This window comes from Pocillopora verrucosa, chromosome 2, assembly GCF_036669915.1.
Source record: "Pocillopora verrucosa isolate sample1 chromosome 2, ASM3666991v2, whole genome shotgun sequence".
Lineage (NCBI taxonomy): Eukaryota > Metazoa > Cnidaria > Anthozoa > Scleractinia > Pocilloporidae > Pocillopora > Pocillopora verrucosa.
Window position 1 is genome coordinate 18,909,024 of NC_089313.1, and position 23,981 is coordinate 18,933,004.

The window sequence follows — 23,981 nt, forward strand, 5'->3', positions numbered from 1 at the left end:
GGCGGCGAATTGTGGTATGTTAGCCTGTTGAACAGGCGCTATTTGTTGTTTTATGCGAACAAAGTTAAGCACGAGATGAGTGGGAAGAAAGCGTGAGGGGCGAGACCTGCGTAAGAGAAGGAGCGAGGAAAAAAATAACTCCACTTTCTGGTGTTCTGCCCTTGGTGCTTTCATCTGCTCGCCTAAAAACACTAAAGAATAAAATTGGCGCCTGTACCACGGGATGGTGTCACGTCCAGCATGTTGAGACCTATTACTTAGGAAATGAAGAAGACTCAACTGTCCTCTTTTATATTGTAAAGCACGTAGGGGAGTGGCCGGAGCACCAAAGAAGTGTTGGGAAAAGCTGATTCGTAATTCGCTGTAATTGGAATAGTTAAGTACTGCTAGAGATCTTATTTTGCCATACTGTGCATAGGAGACGTTGGTTTTCATTGCAATGCGTTTCTTGACGATTTTTACTCAAGTTTCGATGGCAGCAGAACAGTTTTTCACTAAGGCATGTTGGTTTGAAAAGGAATCTTAAAAGAGGCGACGCAAAATCTTATTTAAATGAAAGAAAATAATATTGAATCAATGAAATGAAAATCGATTCGAAAAAATATATCTCTACTTGTCCCAAATTTCCTCAAACAACCCCCAGAAAGGCCCGAACACAAGAGTTTGCACGCATTGTGGACCAACACTTTTAGAAATGACGTCATTTTGGTGAGGCTCTAGCGTCCCTCGGTTGTCACCTGGGTACTAAGTGGAGACTTGATGCTTGCCTACACGTTTCACTTTCAATTGATATCTGGAGTACGATGAACTTAGAGGAGAGTTTCTGAAGTGACATTGTGGATGCTGATATTGAACCATGTATTGTTTACAGTGGCTATTGCCTCTTTTACTCATTCCACGCCCGGCGAACTTGTTTTTGTTGCACAATCACTCGGTGTTCATGACCCTGTACTTGGCGAGTTTCTTCCTCGAAAGACGCCCTTGTACAATTTGTACGGTCGTTTTCATCGCTGCGGTGATTCTTATATGCTACAGTGGAATTGGAAACTGTCTTTTCCTCACGGAATGTAGTACGTAGCAGCAACTATTCACAGATTTCGTTCATTTGACTAGCGGCATGTCACAAAGTGATCACAAGCGCAAGTGCTACCTAGATGATAAATCTACCCTGTTGTGTTTAACCTCATTCATTGCCTGCTGTACGTACAAAATCAAAGTGTTTGGTTGTCAGGCAGTCTTCGTAGCGATCTTTTTGTCTTCACTGGTCCAAGTAAAAAGGATATCTTGGTCCCGAGACCCAGTAATGACGTTCGTTATTTTGTTGACCATCTTCGTTGTAGTTGGTAGGTGATCAGAAAACGCATTCGAAGGAAGATCTTTCTATCACGGATGTTTGGAATTCTTTACTTCGATCGCAGATGGATTGTGAACCAGATTAAACATAAAGTACGTTTCAAACGAGTGTATTATTTTAAAGGAATGAAATTACGGTGTTTCCTTCTAGTTTTTGAAACATGTTAAGGAAGACGCTGAGGGAGGGAAGATTTCCTTGCATGGCTTCTTCCTCTGTGATCTTTGTCAGAATACGATGATGATCAATTTTGAGATCTTTGCTCATAGCAATGGGATTGTGGTGACTCTAGTAACCTCTCCGAGTGGAATCACAAAACGCTTATTAATGTTGCTGTTATCGATTTTCCTATGTGTGTAATGCGAGCTATCTTAAGACAATGAAGCCAACCAAAAGACAGTTTTGAATGACGACGAGATGAATAGCATCTGCTATTTAACATCTGGTAACTGCGTTTTCTTTCATATCCAGAGAAGTGTTGAACTTCCTATTTGTTGCTTTCATTAAGAAGCTTTCACTGAAGAAGTAGTGGCTTGATCCCGGGTCTTAATCAGACAACCTAAAGAACATACATTTTTTAGACAATACAAGTGTGATCTCCAATATGTTGAGCAAATACTGTACACTGAGTTGAATGTTATTGTGACTGAACCAACGAGTTGGTGCTTATCTTAGTTGTTAAATATGTAAAATAATGTGTTGATGTTTTGAACTAAATTATTGATTCTGTTCCTTCACAATTTAGAGGATAAAAAGCTGTAAAAAAAAAATAATAGGAATAGTTTTTCTAGGATCATCAACTCATAAAGTTTACTGGTCAATAGTCTGTCAACCTCTACAAACTTGTAGACATGATATGTAACTTATTCCTAAACTTTTAATATCCTATCTTGGAAAGGTGGTGAGAATAAACAAACTTAGCAACCAGATCTTGGTAGAATTTCAAATTATCTTAAGTAATTCAAAAGAAATTTTATGGGAAAATAACATATGAACTTAATGGATTTAAAAGATTCATCGTGTTCTTATTTTGTTATGTGGTTATATTATTCTTTAAGAATATAAGGGTATTTTTCCCTCTAACCCAATCCCTTTTTTTGGTCATTGTGACTACTCATCTTAGTTTTATGGCATTCAGTCAAGATTTGCTTGGAAGTTCTGGGCAGATTTTGAGTCCACAAGGTACTGCTGTGTTTGTGCATCACAATCCTTGCTTCAAGAGAATTTCACATATTAATTCATCTTAGTCTGCAATTAGATACAGGAGAACCTGGCTGTTATTGTGAAACATGCACACTAAAGGTGGAAAATAGTAGAGTGTACGTCACAAATCAGAGATTACAGAATTCTACAGCTAAATTTTGATGGCCTGTTACAACAGTAGTAGGCACTGATCAGAAGGAATCAGACAAAGTTAATGGGAATATCAATAGTTCTGTTTACATGTCCCCCACTGATAGTTTTTGGAGTCAATTGATGCCCTTGGACAAATCATCCTTATAAGAAACAACACAATGACTCCAAACAAGGCTCATGTGCAGACTCCTCAATCTAGAGTCCTGGTTTGGGTTTTTCAAAGCTGGGTAAAGGTAACCCAGGGTCAATGTGAAATTTGATTCCAGGTCTGAAAGCCTTAAGAGAAAATTCAGTTCAAATCTTTTTGCTTGCAATTTGATCATTGGATGTTCTAAAAAGAATAGTTAAAAATTTCCATAAAAGACTTTTGAACAAAGAATTAAAGAAATGTGAATTAATCTCTGACACGAAAATAAATGGGAAGTAAGAAATATTAGAAATAGAGAGGAAAAAGGGAAGATCCTGTTCCCATTTATTAGTGCTCTGTGTGATAGTTTGCCCCTGGGTAACAAGCTAGTTTTTTCATAGGTATCAAGGCTGTTTTGCAAAATTTTAGCGTGTCTGTCTGGTTTTGCAAATGATGCATGGATCACTGGACAACATCCACATCATGATGCAATGGCTACCCACTATTTCACCCACAATACCAAGAAACAGACATAGTGCACTGTTAGTATTATGTGTGCACCTGAGAAAGATGAATTATAGATCCAACAAGGCTTAAAAAGTTTGTGATGTCTCCAAGAGAAAGAAAAACCAGGTTTCATTAAATCACCAGCAAAAACTGGTTTGTGAATCAGCTTAACTGGTTATTCCCTATAGTCTAATGATAATGTTTGAGTTGTAAAAGTATATCCTCCACCCAGGTACTGAAAATTCTCAGTTGACATGAATGTCACTGCATGCAAAATAGCATGCAGATTACATATTGTGAATTTTGATAACACTAACAATGTTATAACTGCTTTTTATTATCGCAAATATCTGTTAGCTGTACATTACATGTTTAATGATAACAGCAAATCATACAAATATATGTGCCTCTAACTTCCATCATAAGACAGAGACTTAGCTACACATATGGCACATCAGCTGTGTATTCACACTTAATCCCTCTGAACTGAAATGGAACCCAGGAATGATTGAAAAACCAGTCACCATGGGGTTATCTGTAACTAAACCAATCATGGTTTCTGATATAACAAGCCTGCCTGCCTGTAGTACAAAGTAACTTCAATCTTTCTGTCCCAAAATTTAGTCACTTCTTAACATATCCATATCTAAACAATCTATAAGAAAAACAGAACTTTTAACAGATTGATATCATGTAAATCAATTTTTTCTTTCTTGGACAGTCAGTGTGTGGTATTTTACCAATTTGTCTCTATATATATTACAGTTAATTAGATGACTAAGAAGCTATACTCAGGGGATTTAGGTCTTTCTTGACATCATTTGATAGTTCAATGTTTTTTTAGAGATTTTTTTTTTTGTGATTTTAGGCAAAAGTTGTTTGGGTTATTTGTACTTGTTCCTTTTCAGGCCCAATTACCCCTTTGCCCCCTATAAGCTTGAAAATATTGGTTCACATAATATTTCCCAGATCTTCAGCTTTACACCAACCATTTGAATTTCACCTAATAAGCTCAACAACCAACTGTATACAGTTACATATGAAGTTCTCAGTCAGTTTCTTGCCATCCTACAATCATATTCTAAATTAAACCTTTGCTAGACGGTAGTGTTTTCCTTTTTGGCTTTAAATTAAAGGTAGACTAACAGGAGATCTTGTTCATCCCAGGCTGACACCAGCTTCTTGAAGGTATTTCCGCAAGAATCCTTGAGCATCTGCATGAAGCTCAGATGTGATCTTGGTGTTTATCTATAGGAATTGACAAAATTTGAAAAAATAAGTAAATAAGTACATTCATAACCACATGTTGAACTGAGTGTTCCACCAGTTCAAGAATCAAGGTCCTGAGTTCCACACCCTCACCATGCAGCGTGAGTAGCATTCTTATCAAGAGGGGTTTTTTTAATCATGTTATGATTGTAATCATGTTTGCATTATGTCCACCATACCTTTCCAGGGTGTGTAGATGACAGTTTCTGTAGTGACTGTGCAAGGAAAACTTTGGCATCAGGAATCATACCAGAAAATGGATCTCTTTCCTTCTTTCCTGCAAATGCCAGCTGGGAGTAAGCTGTCTGATAACCTGTGAAAAATCAAACAACATTTGATATTTGATTTGCTATCTTCTGAAACTTAGTTCACCATAAGGGTTTGTAAGTCTAATCCACAACTACCCTAGAATAACTGGCAGGGGAATTATTTTTTTGCTTGGCTGTTAAAACTGACAAAAAAGAGCATGTGCATACAACATAAGCCATTAATTGGGCTTGAAAATTACCAAAGGAAAATTTATATTTCAGAATTTCACAATGTTTGGTGACCTCTCTGAGTCCTTGAAAATGAGAATCTGCAATTCTGTGAAAATCCAGGTTTCTCAAGACCCAAATTACAGTAAGTCAATGCCCTGGGATGTTCAAAGTTATTTTCATTAGCAATAAAAATACCTGGTGTGTCTTCAATTTCTATAAAGTGCTCATCATCAGGGATCGAATCATCTTCAGGTAATTCAAAGAATTCAATCAAAACTTGTAACAAAGGGGTCCTATAAAAAGAAAAGTGATTGCAATAAATAACAAAATTACTTTGAGTATGTGTACTATGAAAATGTCTCCAGTGCAGATTCTGCACTCAACATAAGGATTCATTAGAAGTTCTTCAGAGGACAGGGTTTTTTCCCCCTATTATTTCAGCAAGTCTGAAGAGAAATGCTAATTTCCTGAGGGGTTGAGCAAATTGTATTTTAATTTGGAGGTACACATATGTAACTGAAGAGGAGACAAAGCTGATACTAAAATTTCAAGTTAATGTGTTGTCTACTAAACTGTATCTCACATTGATGGCTGAAGGGCCAAAAAAAAAAAAAAAACCTCAAAGCAACAGGCAAAGTTTGGCCATTGTTAATTCGTGTTAACAGCCCTAGCAAGAAGTTCAAACCAAAAAGGATGATGTGGATATTTTCTTGGGATTAAAAACCCTAATCCAAGTTAGGAAAACAAAGAGGCCTCACCAAACATGACTGTGAGTTTCTAGAAATTTAGGACAATCTGTAAGAAGCTTGGTTATTCCAACAGCACAGATCCGCTTTTCTGTACTCCCTGATACCTACAAGAGTCAGCCCACAATCTTCATATTAGACATATACTAATTTCATCAAGAAATTAGAAGAAAGAGAATTGTTTAAAAGAAAACAAAAATTCTGGAAATTTGTCCTCATTTGGGTATTCTAACTCTTGAGGATTTTATTTATCATTTTATTTCTTTTAATAGAAGTAATGAGTACCCTGTATGCAAATTCCCCATGCACTTCTTAATAAGCAGTCAAGTATGCCAATAATGGTGAAATGGAAAATTACCCACTTGGGGATATTGTTTGAATGTATAACTTATTCAAAGAAGGATACAAAAATCTGTAAGCAAAACGAACTTTTAGAACTTGGGAGGGTTATCCTTTTCAATTCCTAACAAGACCTCAACAATATCAGTGATTTCTCAAGAATAAACTTTAAGGTGATTACAAGAAAGACAGATATCACTTAGGGAGATTATTCTATGTCACACCAAATTCTAAGAGCTAAAATGATTAGACATGTATGACAACCACTAAAGAGAATTGTTATTTAGATCCTGGGAGTGTTATGGTCAAGACAACTACTGGCTTACCTTACGCACATCAGGAATTAGTACTCTCTCAACAAAGTTCCCAAAAAGTCTGCAAAAGAAACAATTAAGCTTTAATAACATTTGATAATACAACTGATACAAAAATCAACTTTCAACTTTACACACTCATAGTACAAAAACAAACAATACAGTGCAAGTTGAATTAGCACTCAAAAGTGAGAAGCTCTGTGAGCCACCGCTTGGACAAAACCTTGTTGAAAGACTGTTCAGTAAAACTTGCAAGTACTTAGCACTTGCACACGAGGGTAACTGGCCAATTACAATATAGTGAATTTTTTCCTCCCCTCTTTAAACTCTTGCAAGTGATTTAAAGGTGACCTACCCATAACATGTTTATACACTACATACAGTAGTAGCACAAAGAGGTAACTAGAGATCTGATCTTTAGCTCCAAAAGTTGTGAATTGGTACAGCAGGTACACGACAGATTACACTCTCCTCCCTCTGTCAAAGTACTGTCTACATCTTGCAGTACAGGTTTGGTTCCTTTGTAAACTAGTAAATAATTGCAATTTGTCCTCCTTACCCTTCCTGAATGGAGTCTATGGTATTCATCAGTGCTTCTCCACCACTTTTAGAAGCATAAAGACAGAAAAATACCAGCAAACCTACAATAGGGAATAATTTAATAAGAAATTTTATTTCAACAAGGAAAAATTAGAGGGAAAAAGACCTTGAAGAGGCATCCAAGATTCCAGAATTCTCCACCAACAATTTAAAGCTAACTTCTAAGAAAACAAGTGTTCTTGACGGGTAATACCTTTGACAAATTTGGTTGTTTTTGAACTCTGTAACCTTTGAAAGAGGATGAGAAAAACAGACTTTATGTGGGGTGCCAAGGAAGACCTGTATAACAAAAAACACATTCATTAACCAACAAACCTTTACTAAGTCATACACTTTACAAATCACTAGTGAAAACATTTAAAAGAGAATCATACAAACTTACGGTTCAAAATGTTCCACCATACTTCCTATCAGATAAAATCCTTCATGATCATTGCTCTTTGAGGCAATAAGCTTTTGAAAAACACCTAGCATACCCATCTGTTACAACAATACAAAACATTATCATTACATTACAATCCTGTCTTTTCTCTTTTTTTAAAAAAATGTACACTACAATAACCCAAGATCCTTGGCTGTTTGCTAAACATTCTCCCAGCAAGACCTTAACCATCGAAAGGAAGGAAAGAGCCAAACCTTAAGAATCATTCACACATGGTCAAGTACATCTATACTGAGTTAACTTTGAGTTATTAGAATCAACTGTTTCTCCCCTTAGAGAAACAGTTCTCCCCTGAGACAGCAGACATTTTCCTTAATTTTTCCTAAATGTATTATAATTTAATTGACGGTGAATGTGTTTTCAGTGGGGCTGGTTTTATTACTTTGGCATTGCTGCAAACAAATAAAATTTCATTCAGCTGATTCACGCATTTTACAGATTATTGACACTGACAAAATGCTTAAATGGTTTCCTATGAAAGTGCACAACAGTGTGCATTTTGTACCTACTCTATATCATAAACAAGTAATCACTTGTTGTGTCATAAATCTAAGGATTAAAATCACTTGTGTTTATAGAAGTTGCAGAAATTGCCAAAGTTGTGCAAAGCCCAAGGGCAATTTCTACAACTTCTGAAAACATGAATGATATTAATTTTTAATTTTACTCAGCCCCATGCAATAACCCATACTAATAACAGATATGACATGAGTGGTTGGCCCTTCATGGTTTTCCAGGTTGCTAACTGTTAAGGAATTATATTTACTGCTTATCACTTGAGTGATAACAAGTTTGATCTATCTGTAAAGTTAGATTACTCTGTTTAACTTTTTATGTTATTGTCGCCAAAAATGAGTAGTTTCTGCATTACCTCCTTCTTTGTTTCAACAATAGTTTTGCTTCCCTTTTCAATATAGGCTTGAAGCAAACGCACCAGTGGTGGTATGTTTCCTGAATAAGCAGGTGGATCAGTACGAGACAAATTGATCACAATCTAATTGACAAAACTGACATCACTTTGATTTTGTGTCAGTATAAGACTTTCTGCTATCCTTTGATCTAACAATGCATCCAGTGTATATGAATTAAAAAATGTTTCAAGAAAAACTTGCTAAAAGGATAGTTCTGCTAATAACTAAAATGACTTGTTATAAAAAAGCTTCAGGGTCTTGTGGTTCACAAATTTTCTTTTGCTTGTGGTAATTAAATGTATGTTAAAAATTCAGAATATCATCTAATGAAGAATAACAGTCATTAAGGACAGCTTAAAGCTAAGGTCACCCATGGGATGTGGGGAGCCCCAAAAAGGTTTGCAGGGGTACTGCCATGTGCTTTGCTCAACTTGTTTCCTCTCCCCTCCTCTCCCCACTTGGTTTGTTGGTGTTGTTTTGAAAGGTGGCTGGAAGTGGGCTGTGGCTTTATTGCTATGGTGACCTCCTTTATGCTGAGGAAATTGCTACCCTCCTGTGTCACTACCCTTCATAGCACCTACCCTCCTAAACTATTGTCAGATGTTTTAAGAGGCAAAAACACTTATTATGAGTAAAGGAAAGTTAATCATCTACAATATTTCTAAAAAATCTATTTCAATCTTGTACCATTTCTTTCCCAGAGAACTGTAGAGAGAAGAAGAGGAAAGAGCTCCATGTAAGGCTCTGGAATTTCATGTCGAATTTCCAGCAACAATGACAACACTTGGAACACATATGGGAGAAACTCTGTGAAAAACAAAACGGCAATACAAAAATGAAATGCATCATGACAGCCAACCTGGATTAAAATGCAGCCTCATACACCTAAATAGGCTAATTGATAATTGCTCATTTGAGGATCTTTCATGGGCACATATACTAGTAAAAGACGATTTAACTCAAAGCTGTTCCCATGTACAGAATATTTTTTCATGATCCCCAATCAAGTGCCTCAAAGTGATCCAAAATTCATTTAAGGCTTTTTTAGCCTTGTTGTTCTAAAAAAAAGGTTCATCAGCTTTTTTAGCCTTGTTGTTCTAAAAAAAAGGTTCACCACCAATGCCTACTTTTCATATATTTCCAGGCCTAGGAAATGTATTCATTTAGTTCCATGCCTTATAAGTTTTTCATGATTCATGCAAACCCTGTATCTATGAAGACATTTCTCATAAACACAGACATCAATTCTTGCCAAACATTACCCCGCATTTACTTAAACCAAATCTGCTGGGAAATCCAAAATAAAGTCCAAAGGAAGTGACCTTCACCACACAAGGATGAACAGAGTTTGAATGTATACAAAACTTAAAAAATAAAAATGCTTCACATAAATTCCAGAGCTGAAGAACTCTTTGATGTTTTTCCCCCCATTTGGCTACAATTTAATTTAACTGTTACACCTGTTAGATTCACTTAGTACCTGTGACATCATTTGTGAGAATTTCTTGAATCACAGGAAACAACATCTTCTCAAATCCTGCCACTGCTGAAGGATCTGCTTTGCATATAACTCTAATATAAAAGTATAAGGAACTAATCAGTATGACCTTTTAAATAATGAATTTAAATTCAGCAATATATGTGCCATATCTTATTATTGCTACTCAAAACTTGAAGCATACTATAGTTCAGTGTACTGTTGTTTTGCCTCAAATGTCAATTAAACACACAATAACACACATGTATAATTTCTTTGAAACTAAGAACTTTGAATCTGCTGTACTCCTTACACAGTCAGTTCATTATAGGATTGATTTATGTAATTTATCAACTATCATTATTGACAAGGAACTTCCCAAACATGTCAGTTGCATTGACATATCGGATTGGTACCATCATTTATTCTCCCTTTTCAGTGCACAACTATCCCTGTGACTTTGCTCCTCTAGTGATAAAAAAAAACATGACAAAACCAAAGCTGTTTTAACACACCTGATAGCACAGCAAATGGCTTCAAAAAGATAGTGATTAAATTGTGGTTTGCTAGGATTCTGTAAAAAGGAGAGAAAATCAAATCCATCCTTAAATAACCACAGAAAAAATTTTCAACAATAAAAAAAATATAAATGAAGTTTTTTATTCTCTGTAATCATTTAAGGTAGCCTAGATAAAGGTGCTATGTTTGACTTCTCTTAATCTAGAAAAACGTTTTAATCATGTATCACACATCACAAGATTAAGATAGCTATCAAGTTTCATAACCTTTTCCTATCAGCATAATAATCCTAACCCTTTCACTCCCAGGATCTCATGAGAAATTCTCACTACTGTCTGCCATGCAATTCTTTTAAAGTTCCTTTGGAGAATTTGGTATTGGATCAACATATAATCCTCTTATGGAAATTTTGGTCTATTTTCATTACTTGTCTCCCTGATGTTGTATCAATTTATTGTAAGAAATCTCTCTTGGTCACTCATGGGAGTTCAAGGGTTAATGCTCACAATAAAGGAGAAATTAAATCCTGATCATTCTTGGTATTAAAGTCCTCACCTTGCTAACCAGAGCCAGTTTAGATGCCAAATCAGCAATTAACACAGCACAATAAGGTAAGATGGCTTCCTGGAGTAGGGAAAATGACCTCATAATTGCTGCAAAATAACCAAAAAAATATATATATATAATGTAACTGTTTCTATGCAATTTTAATAATAATAATAATAATAATAATAATAATAATGATAATAATAATAATAATGATAATAATAATAATAATAATTTATTTACTTATATTGTGCATGTTACATATGCAGATGCTCACACATGCATTACAGTATAATAATCTTACAGCACAGTCTTTAAAATCATTACAATCTTTACAATCCTGATTATTGAAAGTATAGTATTTACAATCTTAACAATTTTTATAATCATTAAAATCCCCAAAAATGTGATATTATTAAAACTATGGTATATATAATCATTACAATCTTTATAATTATTAAAATCTTAACTATCATAGTATTGTTAGACCGATGGTATTTAAAGCAGACAGGCTTTCCAGGTGAGTTTTGAGAAGATGCTTAAAAATATGTACAGTATTGGCATAACATATGTCTCTCAGTAGCTCGTTCCACAGTTTAGGCCCTGCATATTTAAATGAGCAGTCACCTTATGTGATACAACTCTTAAAAGAAGGATTGCTCAGTAAAAGCATATCATCAGAGTTTCTGAGATTGTACCTTGAGGCTGGTTTCAGTTCTACAAGTTCAGATATATATGGAGGAGTGATACCGTTGAGGGCTTTATATACAAAAAGAAGAATTTTAAACTGGATTCTATAGTTAATGGTTAATCCTTCTGATGTTACATAAGTGAAAAAATGCAGTTTTACAGATGCTATTTATTTGGGTATCCATCTTAAGTTGTCCATTGAACCAGCACATTTTGGCTGCACATTTTAATCCCATAATAGGAAACTATGTCTCCCTGGCCAATTAGGGATTGCTGCATGTAAAAAACAGATTGATAATCTTCTCTAAAGCAACAGTCTCAGGCAGTTTGATTTATTAGTACGTGCTAGTAGGATTCTGATTGTTTTGTTCAACAGCTAATCCTGTGACGGGAAAGAGAAATTAAGGTGTTTTCCATCTGAAACTGAACTTAACAAAGTAGGTCCTTGCTGGTGCAAACCACAAGTAATGTGGCTCTCATTGTGAGTGCAGAAAGGTAAGTTGTGCTGTCATTTGACCTGCCAATTTCAGTTTGTGAGTAATAAGCTCAGGAAAAAGAAACCTGAGAGAAGGGTCACCCTTCTCACAGGAAAGTATCCATTTGAAAAGAACCAGAGCTATTATAATCCATTTGAAGACAGGACAGAGAAGTCCAACCACAAATAATTGATTTGTAGAACTATGCCTAAGTTTATATGGCAGATTTACTAATGTTCTACAAAAGAAATAGAGTACCTTTCATAACATATTCATTCTCCTGTGAGCCTTGGACTTTCAACAAATGAAAGAGATTTGATAACATCTCCTCTAAGTGTGGCTGCACATCAACCTTACCAATTCTACACAGGAAAAAAAATATATCACCAACATGCTCAATATTTTCTGTAGCTCTGAAGACACTTAAGATGACAGCAGCTAAATAAGGTAACAAAAAGCAACTCTATATTGGTAACAAAATCTTAGGATCAGAATTAAACTCAAAGAACATAAAAAAAATTGAAAGAACAATTTTGGATCCAATTCTCAATGTGTTCATTAACTCTTGATTTCATTAGATAAAAATTGCATCATTGGGAGGAAAAAAAGGAAGAAATAAGATTTCATTACCAAATGTCTCCTAAATATTTGTAAAACAAGATTGATGACAGTTTTTCTATACAGTGCTACCCATGAGAATGGGAGCCCTTTCAACATAAAGAACGTTCAATTGGAGAAATTTCCCATAAACACAAGGAAACCCTAAGTTAGAACAAATAGTTTCCCACCGAAAGCAAACATCAAAAAGGTGGTGATGAACAAAAATAGAAAGTGGATGGTTTCAGATGAAGATTTAGAAGGACTTCATATGACACAGATGGTGGCATACCCCCATACAAGTACATCAAAAACAATGACACATACAAAGCTTTTCCTTGAGGATTCTTGAGTGTAAAGATCTTCTCTAGGCAGTGTGCAGCATAACTATGTACAACATGGCTCTTAGCCTTTAGGTGCTTCACAAGGAATGGCAGGCATCCCACAATTAGTTCAAGGGAAAGCTGAAAGAATAAATGCAAACAGAATTGAAAGTTCTTTCATTAGATACAGTATTGAACAGTAGGACCTGTTGGTTCTTTTCTGTTTGATTTCCCATTACTCGCTGGGATACATTTATACTAATGTTGGTTGTAAGAGTTTGGCAGTGCATCACAGTTTATTGACATATTTAAAATTACTCATACCATAGTTTTTATTGTTCCTGGTACTTTCCTCCAGAAAGAAGTGAGAAAAACATTCTTTAGCTTATCCTCAAATGACTTACCATATTTCTGAAGATAATTATATATTTGATGGAGTCAGCCTTCAGCACTGGATGATCATCAACTGAAAAAGAGAGAGAAAGAGAATAAAAAGTCAGGACAAAATGAAAATAATTTTCAGGAATATCATACCTGTAACTCAATTGTATATAAAACAGATTTAAATTTAATCTGTTAGCTACAGTTGACATTATATAAAAAAAGGTTTTTGCCATGCATACTCAGGTGTAAATGCAAGCAATGGAAGTTAAGCTCGCAAAGCTCCACAATACTAACTTCTGTTGGCAGCCTCAGTCTAATTTTAGCAAAAAGAAGGCAAGTTTTTTTTCCATTTACTGTAGTTTAAACAAAACAAACTTGATTTGGTGATCTAGAGAAACAATCATAATGATTCACTTACCATTTTTAATCTGTAGCTCTGGCAAAATATGTTCAGTGAAAAAACTCTGCAAATTCACAAGTTCACTTGCTTGTGTTGTCCCATGCTGAAAGGAAGAAAGAGTTAAACAGTGAAGGCAAAACAACACAACTACACTGAAAAATAGAACTTCTTAAAAATACTTTCAGCAAATTATAAGAGGCAAACAACAAACTTTAAATTAAAACTTGTAATGGTATACATTGTACCCAAACCAAATAAACATCCAGCAAAATTTACCCAAAGAATACAGCATACTTCAATAAAAAATGCCTGATGAAAACCCTGCTGGTATACATAATTATTACCTTAGCAGTCTGTTTCTTGCTTGCAAGTGATGTAACAAGGAAGATTGCAGCGTCTTTGGCTTTCCAGTTGTTGCCACTCTCTGCTTGATAAAGCTGCCATATACCAAGAAGAAAGTTAATCATCACATGAGCCTTAACCATACACATCTTATTAAGACTGATCAGTAACTTGCGAGAGCTTCAAACAAGTGACATTCACAGCAAAAGTATGAACCAAGAAAGATTTTAAGGCATCAATGATTTGTAACCCTCATAGTATGCATATTTGATAGTGATTTTGTGACACATACTGTGTATTCATTATATTGAGTTGATAAGATTGACAAATATAAGAAAACAAAAAGACTAGAATGATGAGAGCAAGAATGAGAAAGACAAACTATGCCCATTTTCCTTTCCTAGTTCTTCTGTAGTTTTCAGGAATCAAAGCATAATTTTGGTTACCTGTAACATAGACACAACATGGCCAGAAAATATTTCTATAACACGCTGCTCATGGAATTTGCACAATCCACGCACAAGATCGGAGGCTGCACGACGTCTGGTGTCCACATCTAAAAAAAATCAATAACTTTATTGTTGAAAGAATATTTGCAGTTACTGCTACTGTTTTGGTTCTCTGGATATGAAATCTGAAGCTCCAAGTTTCAAATCATTTCTTAACTTCCTAGTCAACTTGGTTTTTTCCTCAGACATTGGGATTTTTCAATGAGTTCACTTATTCATGGTGTCCCCTGCTCACTAAGATCTGCTAGAAGTGTAGACAAATAGATCAGTTCCTTTTCCTTTTTTTTTCAGCAAGTTCATTAAACAAATACTGAGGGGCGAATTAAGATATGATTACTATTATGATAGAATATGGATCACTTGAATAAAATATGAAATTCATTTGAAACCTGAGCCCTCAATATCTCTTCTGATGTACTCCTCAGGATTGTCTTCAAACACTTCTTCGTCTTCCTCTGATAAAAATTAAAAGACCAGTTAATAACCTTGCCAATACTGAACATTCCACCAGAAAGAAACTGAAACAGAAATATCACTAATCTTTAAAATTTCTATACCACAAAACCATCAAGTTGAACATAATAAGGCAAAAATAATGATGAATAATATTAAACAATACAGAATACAGTAAAAATTTACCTCTAAATTCCACATTTGGTAAAACAACATTTGCACATATACTTTCCAAGGTTTCTTGTTTTTCAAAGAGATATTTATACTGATTTCTCTCTGCTGCTGATGCCAAGAATCCAATAGCATTGCTAATAACCTGTAAACCAAAAAGTACCCAGTTGTCAAATGTCCTTCCACTAAAAAGTTACTTTGACATCCTAACTCACCTCTCTAAATCCTGTCACACCTCAAACCCTTCAAGTCAACTAGCACAGTATACCACTTGTACACTCTTTTCTTTGTTTATCCAAGTGGTGTAAGTAAAACTCACACTTATCAAATATGCACTTTTTTTTGGTGGATTTGACAAATGTCAATTAACTGAACCTTTAACCTCTAAGAGTGATTAGTAACTATTTTATCCTTTCAGTATCACCCCTAAAACAAACATTGAGGTCATGAGAATAAAGGAAATGATCACCAACTAAAGCTCTGGATTGTTCATCAAATTCTTTTTGTCAATACCATAGGAAATGTATAGGGAACAGTATAGAGAAATGTATACTGATGTTAGGATGTAAAGGATTAACTCAGTCTCCAAGTAGAGCTTGCTGAAGTTTCACTGATAACAATCACACTCACAATATCATGTTTTGCTATTTTCTCTGTGTTCACAAGCAGGTTCCAAATAGCTTCCACAAACTTTGGCAAGTAGTTCTGCAAAAAAATTAATGAAAGTTGAAGAAGGGAATATAACTATAAATTTATAGGCTTGTTACTTTAAAATATATGATTTGTAATATTTTAATTCAGAATTCTTAAGTATGCTTTTTATTTAAAGAAATTGCTGCAACAAAGGATTTTACTAGTACAGGATCTAATTATTTTTTCAGAAGGTTTATGAGAAAGCATTGTGCCAATCAATCTGTCTGCATATCTGTCTCCTTGTAGGTATAGCTGTCGAGATAATATCAGATTTATTCACTAGGAAAAAAAGTTTTTAACAAGACACACCAAGCAATCTTAGCAATGCTTACAATAACTACTAAAAATTTATCATCAATAAGTGAATTCCTCTACCTCAAAATCTTCATCATATTTTTGAGCATACAATGCTACATTGTCACAGATTTGTGACTTAATTAGATCTAATGGACCAGCTTCTTCCGTTTCCTACAAAGTCAAACAAAAGAATCCCCACTACATTTGATAAGTCATAATAATTTGAACTGATAGTCAGTTGATTCTGTCTGTTTTTGTAATTTTCCTATGACCTCAACACTTCAAATTGGGGAGCAAAAGCCTTTCAGAGGCAGAATTACAGAGTGAAATGACTTCCAAGCAATATAAATAACAATTTGAAATAAACCTGAAAGGACAAGCTGCTATTTTGCTTACAGAATTCCAGTTCACTATAACTCTATTTAACATTGGCAATCCAAGTTTGTTTATAGATTCTCTAAGTTGCTATGCTATTCTATTATTTTCAGCTGTTTTCATTCTTGCAACAGGTAAATGCAAAGTGAGAGGTTCAAAAGGTTGGAGTTCTCAAAAGGAAGTGAATAAAAAATGCATGCTGCACATGCAAAACTCCTTCATCTTTTCACATGTTATTATGTAAATGAAAGTAACCAAAGAACCTTTTCCTCTCAATGAAGGGCTACAGATAGAAAGGTCATGCCAGTGCAATTTTTTTTTTCTTTTTTGGTGTTTTCATATTTCAACAGTTTGTATCCCTTGGGTGGAGGTATCCCAGGAGAAACCTTCCACCGCACTGTTGTCTTACAACAAAAAAATTGACATTAACCTCAACTTGCAGCTGTTTGCTGTCTGTTGTAAGAAGAATGAGAAAGTTTTTCATCCACTTTTCCATGTTTTCCTCAAAGTGTTCAGGCAAGTCCTGCAACATTTATTTCCACAATCAGTTGAAAATACTTCTAGAGTGAGCTTTGAAGGTACAGGTAAATAAATTTGCACTTTCATTATTGTATAGGAAGAATTAAGGATTTAAAGTACACATCCATTACAAGAGCTAGTGAAGATGCCTTAATCAAATACAAATATCAAAGGATATTTTTCAAAATAATTTGGAAACAAAAAACAATCTTAAAAAAAAACAACAAACAAATACAAAAGTTTTTGATGCTTCTTGATAAGTTATATTTTGGGATTTTTTAAGTCATATGTTCTCTGTTATTACCCCTAGCACTAAACAATAGTTCTTTGTAATCAGAATATAACTTCCCATAGAACATCACACATTTCAAAGTGAAGGCAACCAGAAAATTTAACTGTGACAGTGACTCTCACTTTTTTCGCATTTTAAAAGCTTGAATGCTTACAGGCGTACTTCCCATTTTAAAAAATTGCAAGGTTTACAGAACATTTTCAAGTTCTTAACATCAAACTTCAACAGAGGTGAGTAAGTTTGAACACATTATTGATCACCTGGAAATTTAAGCTGTAGAAAACTTTGCAAATAAGCAAAATAGAGCTGAGAATATCCTTTAGTTTAGCTGGGTCACCTCCACATCTGTTTGCTTCTTCCATTATGGCCTACAACATAAAGTGCTCGTATATATGTTAAATGCCTTAAGAAGCAAGATATAAAGAGAATTCATCTGAAGAAAGTATCTCTTCATGTATTGCACATGATCTCAGTTCTTACATGTACACCACATACTGAATTATATGAAAGATTCACGCAACAAACTTACAGATTGCCTAGAGAGAGCAGTAACAAGAATACACCTTAATCTTACATGTACAAATGTGAAAATGAAATTTGATTGAAAGGTTTGTATACATTTGCTACTTTTACCAGCCCTCTTCATTTTTGTTCATGTGGAAAATATAAGTGGCACCTGTCTTTGCCCAATCATATTTGTCTTACAGTACCATTGCTACTGCCATGGATACTTAAAGAAAGTCAACCAATCACATATATGAAAGGAACAACAAATTCAGCTAAATTCAATGGTGCAAATTAATTGTTATAACAAAAGCAAGAAAAGATGGCAAATTATTGAGATGAGATTCATGGCTTGTTCCTCGCATTTGGATTGTTCATTTGAGTTGAAATGACTGCCATAACAATGGGTGCCACAAAAGTGAACCAAGACAACACTACTAACCTCAAAGAGATTTGTCAATGGCTCTGCAAACTTTTCTAACACAAACTTGATCTCAGTCCATAGTTCTTGGGACTTGAATTCATGACGATATCTAGTCACAATTTTAAAAATTAAAGAATAAATTAGCAATCTATGTCCAGGAGTCATATTGCAGGAAACAACATGTTTCCAACTTAGTTTTTTTGTAGTCTGTAATCTAGGTGAGAAAACATTTTCATAAAATACCATTCATACTCTGTTATTCTCTTCCATGAAACTGTCTCTTCTTCCTTAGCTGACTTGGTATCAAGCCATTTTGCCAAAAGTGTGTCATCTACAAAGTTCAATTACCCTAGACTTTAGCAGGTCCATGATCATGATAATTCAAGAGGTTTTTTAACAAGGACAGGAATCAAACCTTTTAAATAGTGAATGAGCAGTCTGTAGAACTCCATTGATTTGGTGAAAATCGCCTTGTTTGAATTTGGCCACAAGCTCCTGCAAATTAATCAAATTAAGAAATTCATACCATCCATAAAATAACCAAAGTAAGTATCTATTTGTGACATAGAAAACTTTTATTATTACTGTTCAGTTCCAGTCTTAAAGTTGACATTATATTATGTGCACAGTTTTCTGTTGTAGCATTATACCACTAATAGTCAAAGTCTGTTGGCAAAAGCTCCAGTTTAAAGCTTACATTAGGGTCAGTCTACTGTGTGCATGAACAGGACACTCAACTTAAAAAATGCTAAGGAGAGGAGGCAAGGGGAGTTGGTGATATGTGATGGTCTAGCATTAATTCCTGGAGAAAAAGTTCCAACATAAGTTACTTCACAATATACACATAGGGTTTGTGACACTGCAACAGCTGTGTGACTCAGTTTTGAATACAGAATGTATCAATGAAAGTGATTCTGTTCTTCAAAAGCACTCCCTTAACAAGGAATTTCCTCCCTGTCATTACTCACTGGTAACAGATTTGTCCACTTTTGTGGGAAATCCTCTCTGCCGATCACACTGACTGCATCACTGAGCTGAGAATAAAGAGAGAAAACACAAACACTAAGCTTATTGTGCAAAATCGAAGAAAGATACCATTCTTTTGTCATTAGAATAAAACAAAGAAAAATATCTGGTTACCCCAAAGTGATGAAAACATCACCCCTTAGATTTACAATACAAAACTCTACCTCTCCAATAATTTATTTTCTACATGAGTATACAACTTGCACTATATAAAAATTTATTCATTTTGATCCCTGATTTCTAAGTTTTATCAATAGTAGCATGTTTTCATCCACTCCACCCTTTCTGAGGTTAAGAGAGGGGCTCACATTGTTGGGAGTTTCCAATCCAAATTTCAGTTCATAAACATACCATCCAGTTGAAAAAAGTCTTCAATTCCTCCAGGGCTTAAGATTCCCAATGACAAGTATGATGCTTTCAAACCAGTCCCTACCTGCTTCTGGAGCTTTTCAGGACTTCTAAGCATCAAATCAACAATTTCTCTCTTGACTAGAAAACCACAGTAAAACAGATCATCAATATCTTATGCTGTTTCCATACAAATAACTTTGTTAACAACTGCATTGCTAAGTGGAGGTTGGGTGCCTGAAACATCCAGGAGCTTCCACTATTGGCAACCAGCTCCTAGATGGAGACTTCTCCCATGGCTGGCAAATCCTGGCAATGCAGCCACGAGCCCCCCACACAGGAAAAGAAAACAGGCACCCGTCACACTGAATAAACATTGGAAAGAGGGAGGGAAGGGGTGGGGAAAACTGCCTGAACAATGAGCTGCCACTCCTCACAATGCTGTAAGTTTATGCTCAAAGTAGATACAAGAATGCCTCAAACAAAGAACACATAGAATTCCAAGGCATGCGCGTATGAAAAAAACTGCTGACTACTAGAGAACACTGATGTTCTTTGTTGTTAACTCCATTACATTGCGTTTAACTGCATTTAAATATACATAAATGAGTTTGGGAAGGGTGCCTCTATGATTTAAGGGGTGCTAAAAGCAAAGGGTAAAGTTATTCATAACAACCTTGTATCCAATGACTACTCTATAACTTTCAGGATGGAGAAATAACTTGTCTTTGTGAGAATTTTCAGAAGTAATAGCTAATTGCAGACAGCCACAGTGACCTATTCAGCAGGTCTACACTGCTTTGCAAGCTAAATCAATTCAAGTAAAACTAAATCAACCCATGCATTATAGAAGTGGTTCAATCAATTAACACAGTAATATCAGAACTGCTACAATGCATCATACTTGTTTCCCTGTCAGCATCGTTAATCTTGTTTGGTTCATCAGGAATCTAACAAAACAAAAATCAATATTCACACTTTATGCCCAAAATGGCAACTACAAAGTGTTTTGTTACCACTTGAAACCTATGACAGTTCATTTCAGAAACTGTAAGTATCACACAGTATTTGAATTTCTTATTCATTCTAACACCAATAAGTGCATTAATTGTTTAGTCATGTACATCAGTCCCTAATCTTGTTACAAGCTGTATTATGTTACTCAAATAGCAGTTTAATGAAAGAGAATCCTTCAGTTTTTGAAATACACAGAACATTAAAAAAAAATAGTTTCAAGTCCTCAAGCTGTACTTCCAATTGACTTACAATTCTCCAGTTTCGCTTCACACTGTTCTTGAACGCAATAGCAGCAGCCACTCTTATCAATTCACCCTCATTATTATTATTCACAATGCCCAATAGTAGAACATTGTAACCACTGCTTCCTTCCACTGTCTCAAGATACTTCTCAGCTAAAATAGTCGAAAGAAAGCATGTAATCTAAAAAAATGTGTGAAAGGTAAAATAACTCCAACAAAAATATGATAAACTAAAGCAGCATTACTGGAAAGGCTGTTGTTGAGCTGCAATCCCTAACACCAATCACAGCACAGATCTTTGGAAATACATGATAGTGAATTGCTGTCTTGTTTCACTTAGCAGACTACATATTACACTGCTGTGGGTGATACCTCCAAGGTAACTGCTACTTCAAAACTTAATTACAGCCCTGACTAACAAATTATGTTAAAAGAGAGTTTAAAGAAGTTAATTTTTCAAAATATTTTGGTCAAGGAAGTCTCTCCTTAGTCAGTCTTAGCTGAATATTATTGTAACTGTTCTAGTGAGAGCACAGGCGGCCCAAGCTCCAGCTGTGAGATGATCATCTTGTGCAATAACAATCATGGCAGAATTATAAGAGTTTGTATGGGAATATTTACGACCACTCTAAGGAATAAAAAAATACGTCAAATTCTTGATAAAAATCGATTAGAACTTGGACCATCACATCGCAGTACATTAAAATGACAAAACAGCTTGTTAAAGTATAATTTAGCTAAATTTACATTTCCTTCCGAAAAAGAAAGTCGGCCCGACGTAAGAAGAACATTCTAGCCATGAAACTTCAGTTTAAGGTAATACAGTCCTTCAACTTGTACTCGCTGGATTTGTGCTGCTCACGATATATATCATTGTACTATAAAACAAAAGCATTCTTATAGATTCATTCTATATGTGAGAAAGTTCCTGTCTCAAGTATTTTGCGACAGGAAACGGCTTTGATGTGTGCAGAATTATATCTTTCGTAAATCTACCAAGTTTAACCGAAGCCATCCTTACCTTGTTTCCGAACGTTCGTTTCAAACGATAAAGTGTTTTTCAAATTGAGAGCCAGCAAAGCGTTCGCATCTGTCATCTTCAAGCAGCACCAGAAGCACCAAACTTCGATCTTAAACTTTCAGAAGAAGTATCTTATGCCCGGATATTCTGGGAAATAGCTTTCCTAATCGCACCAGGGAAATTATACGTTTTTTTCAAATTTTCATGAAATGCGCCATCAACTATGCGCATGTCAGGATTTCCTTGCACATGGTTATTCTCGTTCCCAAACTCCTCCTCCAACAAATAGTTTTCCTTACATTATCACCCCTGAATCACATGTCAAGTACACAAGAATAAAAGACATGATCACCAACAAAATAAACTCTTGACGTTTAAACAAATTTTCCTTAGCAGGGTTAGGAGGAAGAAATATACGTAAGTACTAAAACAAGGAACGACCTAAAACCTCCTAAAACCACCTAAAACCACCTACAACCACCTACAACCATCTACAACCACCTCAAAAATTTCAACAACCACCCACAACCACCTCAAAAACATCTACAACCACTCGCAAACTATCTAAAACCATCTAAAACAAGGCATAAATTTCTAAAATAAGGCGAAACGACAACATGTCACGTACACGAAAAACGAGAATCGAACGAAACCTCTACCTCCCCCTGAAATCTTACTCTCCCTGGTCCCATGTATAATCAACCATCTCACGAAATGAAATGCGATAGCATGCTTATTATTTTATATTCCCTCAGCAAAAGACTTAAAGAACTTTACAAAATGAACTAACAAGTTACAAAAAATAATAACGTTGAACACGAGAAGGGAAATTCCATATCTACAAGCAACCATGTATTATTTTGTTTATCATATAAATACAATAGCCCTTTTCTGGGAAGAAAATCCGACCTCATTAATGAATGCAAATAAATGAATCGACAATCCTCGAATAACAATCGTAGAGTACGTTGGCGCTGACTCTTAAGATGGAAAATGCTTTGAATCATGGTTACAAAAACTTCCATATATACGCGTGCCTATGTATGATTCCCAATGTATTATTTTTTGTAGCATGTTGCTCGACATCTCACTCGTTCACTGCGCTCACTCGTGAGCTATCGAGTTAAACACTCGAAGATTAATTCCATATCTACGCGCGCCCATGTATTATTCCCTATTTATTATTTTTTGTAACTTGTTAGTTCATTTTGTAAAGTTCTTTAAGTCTTTTGCTGAGGGAATATAAAATAATTAGCATGCTATCGCATTTCATTTCGTGAGATGGTTGATTATACATGGGACCAGGGAGAATAAGATTTCAGGGGGAGGTAGAGGTTTCGTTCGATTCTCGTATTTCGTGTACGTGACATGTTGTCGTTTCGCCTTATTTTAGACATTTATGCCTTGTTTTAGATGGTTTTAGATAGTTTGCGAGTGGTTGTAGATGTTTTTGAGGTGGTTGTGGGTGGTTGTTGAAATTTTTGAGGTGGTTGTAGATGGCTGTAGGTGGTTTTAGGTGGTTTTAGGTCGTTCCTTGTTTTAGTACTTACCAGAAATATAACCATTTTGGAAAAGACAAGATAGAACTGTCCAAAACCCCAGAGAATTTTCGCTGCCTCATTCTTGAAATAGAGAACACCATGGTACTCTTCCAATATCACAAATTCTGATGATTCAGTAGGAAAGGATGGCTAGAAATTTTTGCAATTGTTGGGAATTGCTGCAATTAATATTGGCTGGTGTATGGTAATAGTTTTTCCCTCAACTGAGAAAGAATTTTCTGCTAGGAGAAAGAAACTTTTAACTGCAAGTTGGCATTCTACTGAACCTTACCTTGAATTTTCAATTCTCCCTCTCTTGTACCAACGTACATTATTTCATAAACTCTGAAGATT

At 35.2% G+C, this 23,981-nt stretch overlaps 1 protein-coding gene across 1 annotated transcript; it reads right to left on the reverse strand.

Moving 5' to 3' along the window:
* Nucleotides 1-3,660: 3,660 nt before the first annotated feature.
* Nucleotides 3,661-22,291, reverse strand: LOC131790584 (exportin-2). The gene is made up of 32 exons (XM_059107802.2): nt 22,087-22,291; nt 21,073-21,218; nt 20,711-20,756; nt 19,892-19,947; nt 19,401-19,466; nt 18,848-18,927; nt 18,451-18,541; nt 17,765-17,872; nt 17,124-17,216; nt 16,397-16,489; nt 15,959-16,033; nt 15,344-15,473; nt 15,094-15,159; nt 14,642-14,751; nt 14,198-14,290; nt 13,872-13,956; nt 13,474-13,535; nt 13,074-13,210; nt 12,408-12,511; nt 10,993-11,090; nt 10,434-10,492; nt 9,922-10,013; nt 9,129-9,248; nt 8,402-8,481; nt 7,471-7,568; nt 7,282-7,367; nt 7,048-7,129; nt 6,501-6,549; nt 5,848-5,942; nt 5,285-5,382; nt 4,790-4,923; nt 3,661-4,589 (listed from the first exon to the last, which is right to left on the reverse strand). The coding sequence occupies exons 1-32, from the start codon at nt 22,160-22,162 to the stop codon at nt 4,500-4,502; spliced, it is 2,898 nt and encodes a 965-aa protein (XP_058963785.2). The 5' UTR covers nt 22,163-22,291; the 3' UTR covers nt 3,661-4,499.
* Between the last annotated feature and the right edge of the window lie 1,690 nt (nt 22,292-23,981).

Excerpts from the sequence above, each read along its gene's own strand:
- LOC131790584 (XM_059107802.2), bottom strand. The coding sequence starts at position 22,162 with ATGACAGATGCGAACGCTTTGCTGGCTCTCAATTTGAAAAACACTTTA. Across the intron at positions 12,512-13,073 it reads AATCCTCAAGGAAAAGCTTT|AATTGGTAAGGTTGATGTGC; the intron begins GTATGTGTCATT and ends TTTCCTGTGTAG. Across the intron at positions 10,014-10,433 it reads GCCATTTGCTGTGCTATCAG|AGTTATATGCAAAGCAGATC; the intron begins GTGTGTTAAAAC and ends CTTTTATATTAG.